At 44.2% G+C, this 5,988-nt stretch overlaps 1 protein-coding gene across 1 annotated transcript in view; it reads left to right on the forward strand.

Moving 5' to 3' along the window:
* Positions 1-310: 310 nt before the first annotated feature.
* The window catches only part of LOC117935194 (serine/threonine-protein kinase DCLK2-like), a 13,792-nt gene continuing 8,114 nt past the window's right edge, over positions 311-5,988 (forward strand). Inside the window, exons 1-2 of the mRNA XM_034857332.1 lie at positions 311-598; positions 1,082-2,377. Of these exons, the coding sequence (XP_034713223.1) occupies positions 1,948-2,377 (430 nt within the window). The 5' untranslated portion in view covers positions 311-598; positions 1,082-1,947. The remainder of the gene's footprint in view (positions 599-1,081; positions 2,378-5,988) is intronic.

Below are 5,988 nucleotides of genomic sequence, written 5' to 3' on the forward strand. Positions count from 1 at the left end.
AACTGTAAAAACGTAAAACTTCCTTTAAGCTTTTTTTTTCAATACTATCTGCCAAATTTTAATTAATTTAGGCTAGTAAATATGTTGTAGCCTAATTTGCAGGGTTATTAATGAGTTATTTAGTTTAACCTGCAGCAGAATGGACAATTTAACTAAATGACTGTCAGAGAGAGAGAGAGAGAGAGAGAGAGAGAGAGAGAGAGAGAGACAAAAGACAGAAGGAGTGGTAGAGTGAGTTAGACAATGACTGATAGAGAGAGAGAGAGAGAGAGAGGGAGGGAGGGAGGGACGCTGTCATCACGTACAGCCGCGGAGGAGAGGGGAGGGGAGGGGGAGTTTAGCCGGTCTCTCTTCCCTCTGCTGCAGCGTCCATGCTGCTGTCCGACGCTCGTCTCGGTGCATCCCGGTCCATCCCGGTCCTTCGCACCGGTGTAGCCTGCCTCCCCTGAGCCCGGGTAAGCAGACCGGCTTGGACCGGGTCCGCTCGGTCGTAGCGGTTCCGTCCGCCTGGATCCACCGGAACAGACCCCAACCATTGCACCCGAGGGGGAAGAGGAGAACGCATGCATAGCAACAATCCGGTTTAACGACATTATTGGTAGGTGCCTCCCTCTCCGTGTACGTGTGCGTGTTTGAATGGCGCTGTCAGCACAGCTAAACAGGGCATGGGCGGATAGATGGATAAAGTCTTCTTCTTTTATCTGATAAAGAAGAGAGAGACAATCGGCTCACACGGTTTTTATAATAATCTAATGCACGAGCTCATAATGTGTTGCAGGTGAATTTAATTTGACTGCAAATCAATGGGGATTTGTCACGCTGGCCTTGCAGGGAATTTAATTTCACAAAGCAAGGTGGTTACATTTTACTAATACAACCTCTTTTGCATGTTTGATTTATCTGGATCAATGTGCATGAAAAAGCTATGGAAAGCAGAGAAACTGCTCGAAATTAAAGGCAAACAAGTGTTCAGTGTTCTCTTTCTGCACCAGGAGGGGAATTTGAAGGCTGAATGTGCCGGTTGTTGCACATCAGATCTATCTTTTCAGTAATTTTCATCTCTTCTCCCCCCCCTCATTAGTGATGGATGGGTGTTGAGGACGCTGGAAGTGTGACTAGGACATACATGCACCCCCAAACCAACCGGATTACCAGGAATACAAACCATTGTGCCAGGTCGAAAGGGGGACTGCTGGGACTAAGCGGGCTTGTACCGGGTCTGCACAACAGTGGACTGGGTTTAGAGCCAGGTTGCTGAGGGGACCGCTGTGTCAGTGAGAAGGCAGGAAGGTCACTGTGAGGGCATGTTAAACAGAGAGTACCTGTGATTTCCACTTCCACTGACATGGATAGAGTCCGTCTAATGTCATCAAAGTGCCTTTAGCAAGAACTCGGATCTCTCTGGATTGATGCAGTCTTCTAGTGCAGAAATGACCTAAAAGTTAAATAAGGATTCCACAGGATTTACAAAAGCGGTATCTGATCTCCAGAAGGACAGCGGGGCTACATCTGCTACCTTTTTACTCTTATTACACCTGGGTTACAGGAACTTAAATTAAACTAAAGGTACAGCTACAAGGACCAGATACAGGTTTCATAAAAACACCTTTTTTGAGGGTCTACTTGTCTTCATTCTCTTTCAACAGGCCGACCGGACAAGTAGAAGTCTTTAGAAATCGGCATTTATTAGATTAAAGCTGAATTTTGACGACAAAAAACAGTTAATTGTTTGTAAAAAAGGTTTCTGGTTCCACAGTACTCTTCATGGGATTATAAAACATATCCTGGTACTAGAAGATTTAGCAGCTACTGGGTCTACAAGGGAGTCACCAAGCTCAAACTGAAGGTGTTACCGCTGTAACAAGCTAGAAACTGTTTTTATTTTTTTTAGAATATGACTTTTTTGTAGGAACCATCTCTGTTGAACGCTCCTGGACCAGTATTACCATGTCTTTGAGTAAGACCCTCGAGCTGGAGCACTTCGAGGAACGCGACAAGGTTCGCCGGGGCCGCTCCACCCGCACCAAGAGAGATGAGTCCAGCGCCGGTGGCGGGGGGTCCGGCCCCAGTTCCCGGGGCAGCAGCCTGGTTCCTAGCCCCGCCCACAGCGCCAACTGCAGCTACTACCGGACCCGGACCCTGCAGGCGCTCACCTCGGAGAAACGGGCCAAAAAGGTCCGCTTCTATCGCAATGGAGACCGGTACTTCAAGGGTCTGGTGTACGCCGTGTCCAGCGACCGGTTCCGGTCCCACGACGCGCTGCTGATGGAGCTGACGCGCTCGTTGGCGGACAACCTGCACCTGCCGCAGGGGGTGCGCACAATCTACACTTTAGATGGCAGCAAGAAGATCACCAGTATGGACGAGCTGGTGGAAGGTAGGAGATTCTCTTCAATTCAGTTTCAATTCAGTTTTATTTATAGTGTTAATTCATAACAACAGTTATCTCAAGACACTCTACAGATAGAGGTGGTCCAGACCAAACTCCAGAATTTACAAGGACCCAACAGGTCTAGTAGTTTTCTCCAGAGCAAGTAACAGTGCGACAGTGGCGAGGAAAAACTTCCTTTTAGGCAGAAACCTGGGACAGACCCAGACCCAGACCCAGGCTCTTGGTAGGCGGTGTCTGACGACCGGTTGGGGTTAGAATGAAGAGTGGCAATAACAGTCCCAAAAAACAGTAGTTTGTAGCAGTTCTTTGTAGTAGTTCATGGCGTAGCAGGGCACTGTGCAGCATTATAAGGCACAGCAGTACGTAGCAGTACGTAGCAGGACGTAACAGGATGTAGCAGGACGTAGCAGTACGTAGCAGGACGTAACAGGACGTAACAGGATGTAGCAGGACGTAGCAGGACGTAGCAGGACGTAGCAGGGCGTAGCAGGGCGTAGCAGGACGTAGCAGGGCGTAGCAGGACGTAGCAGGACGTAACAGGATGTAGCAGGACGTAGCAGTACGTAGCAGGACGTAACAGGATGTAGCAGGACGTAGCAGTACGTAGCAGGACGTAACAGGATGTAGCAGGACGTAACAGGATGTAGCAGGACGTAGCAGGGCGTAGCAGGACGTAGCAGGGCGTAGCAGGACGTAGCAGGACGTAACAGGATGTAGCAGGACATAACAGGATGTAGCAGGACGTAGCAAAACATGTAGCGGGACCACGGCGACAGCTGCAACCATGATTTTGGAGCCTCCCTGATCCGAGGAAACATGCTGGGGAAAAGATCATAAGGACTCCGGGGAATGACTCCCCAGAGCTGGGTTAGTAACTAGGTTAGTAACAAGCATTTCTGGGACATGGATGCACACAAATGGAAAGATAGAAAAATAGAGGAGAGAGGAGCTCAGTGTGTTGAAGGATGTCCCCCAGCTGTCTAAAACCATTACAGCATAACTAGGAGAGACAGGGTAAAGAGAGGAGCCTGGTCAGGCTAGAACTCTCCCCAACCGGATCGGGCTGTATCGCCCTGCCTCCCTTTAGTTTTATTATATTATTGATTATATGATAGACAGATCTGACAACTATGACGAGAAGCTTTACTCTCTTTAGGTTTCTATTAACTTACCTCTAGTCTATATCCTCGCAGTCCCACTTCCGGGATTACTCCGGTAGCAGGATGCATAGATTTTTTCCGCTTTCTTTGTATTAATATTTTAAACTCTAGTGGATTTCTGAGGACCATGGTTACCTCTGGACCTGTTTTGTATGAGACAAAAAAGCGTTTTCTGGCGTTTTGCTGCCTTCCAGACTTCTGCGTTGTCACTCTGCCAAAAACTGTCTCTCATAGGAATAAATGGACTAGTAGTCTACTTCCACTCATGGTAATAGTCCGGGCTACCTACCACTCTCCATCAATAAATCAATTAATCCTCTTTAAACCTCCTCACGGTCTCCTTCCTCTCTGGGTTTATGTTTCTCTGTGTACATCCACAGCTGGATATTTATAAAGGAATAAATACAAACCGGTAATCAATACAGAGACCATCAGGTACATATTTTTACTTTTTCCCCTTATGAGTGAGTTTTCAGGGATTTACTGAATAAATTAGGGCTACAAATAACGATAATTCATTTTCTGGATGAATGTATTAGTTGTTTGTTCTCTAAAATGTCAGAAAATTGTGATAAATATGGATCAGTGTTTCCCAAAAGCCCGAGACGACGCCCTCAAATGTCTCGTTTTGTCCACAATTCAAAAGATATCCAGTTTACTGTCACAGAGGAGAAGAGAAGAAACTAGAAGATTTTCATATTAAACAAGCTGGAACCAGATAAATTTGACATTTTCTTAAAATAATGTCTCAAACCAATTGTTTAAAATGTTTGACAACTAATCAATTCATCTCTGCAGCAACAAATCTTACATCCACCGTCCAATCAGAGTGCTTTTTGTCCCCTTACACACTCGTGTTTTAAAGAGGAAGTATGACATGATATGTTTTAGAAACAGACCAGCGGCTGAGTCACATCACTTATCATCAATATTGATGAGTGACTGGTTGTAATGTCCACTAATGAGCGTTGGAGACAGGAAGCCGTCCAGCCGGAGACGTACTAAGAGACAGATGCATCACTCCGAAGCACTTTGTGGAATTAATAAACTACAACAGAGCAGAGCGTGACATGGAGAGTGGGAAACTCGTCATTCACGACTTCTCTGAGCACTCGAGCTGCAAAAGAGGAAAAAAACTATAAACTATAAAGAAGCTTTCAGCCGAGTGTATCGCTGCTCTGATAAACCTCTATATGTCTATATCGGACTTCACGTCTTCGGAGTAAAGATAAGAACGATTGCCACGTCTATGGGATGTGAGCTGGGAAATATATCGATATTACATCAACATTCATATGAGGCTAGATGTCATCTTAAACTATAGATATCGTAATATCTGATATGATATGACACCAGTGTTCCTGGTTTTAAAGGCTGCGTTACAGTAAAGTGATCTAAGGATCTAAACTTAGCTGTTTTATTATTTTACCAACTTACTTCAAGTTATTGAGGATTATCTAACAAAACTCTCAATATTTTGTGAAAGCACCAGAAGTCAACGCAACAATATCCACATTCATGTATTTGGTTAAAAATATTGTGGTATTTGATTTTTTTTTATCATATTGCCCAGTTCTGGGTGTGTATATAACATTCCAACTTCCATAGAAATTGGGTCTAATTAACCTTGACAGCTGATATATTTAATATACAGTATATATATATATATATATATATATATATATATATATCTGTATATATACTGTATGTATATCCTCAAACGTCTCGTTTTGTCCACAACTCAAAGATATTCAGTTTACTGTCAAAGAGAGAAGAGAAGAAACTAGAAGATATTCACATTTAACAAGCTGGAACCAGATAAGGTTTACATTTTCTTAAAATAACTAACTAAAATAACAAACAAAAAAATTGAGTCATCTTTGCAGCTCTATCTACAGATATAGATGTTTTCGGTTAGTTTTCCCATCTTTCAGCAGGATCACAGTAAACTACTATCCCAATGTTCTTCATTCATCTTGGTGGAAGGGTGTAGCTCAGGGCCACGGAAGAACCAATTTAATTTGGGATCTAATTCACGGAAAAATATCTTTTACACTTTCGTCAACAGTGCGAGATGAGGGCACATGTGCTGCGTTCATGTGCTGTTGAAATAATGGGAACAATTAGTTCCTGTCCTATGTTTAGTGGTCACTAAGTCAGGTATTTGAATATGAAACCCTGCTGCTTTGAATAGCAAAGTGAAAGTAAAGCACATGGAGAGACAAGGGCACGCATGCACGTTTTAGGGATAAAAGAGAGAGAGAGGGAGAGAGAGGAAAGGTGAGCATATGAGGGTTACAGAGGCTGACAAGTAAGTGTTAGAAAAAAGGAGGAAAGATAGCGAGCTCTGCCGGCAGTTATGTAGAGAGAGAGAGAGAGAGAGAGAGAGAGAGAGAGAGAGAGAGAGAGAGAGAGAGAGAGAGAGAGAGAGAGAGA

The sequence above is a fragment of the Etheostoma cragini genome, chromosome 19, assembly GCF_013103735.1.
Source record: "Etheostoma cragini isolate CJK2018 chromosome 19, CSU_Ecrag_1.0, whole genome shotgun sequence".
NCBI classification, from domain to species: Eukaryota; Metazoa; Chordata; class Actinopteri; order Perciformes; family Percidae; genus Etheostoma; species Etheostoma cragini.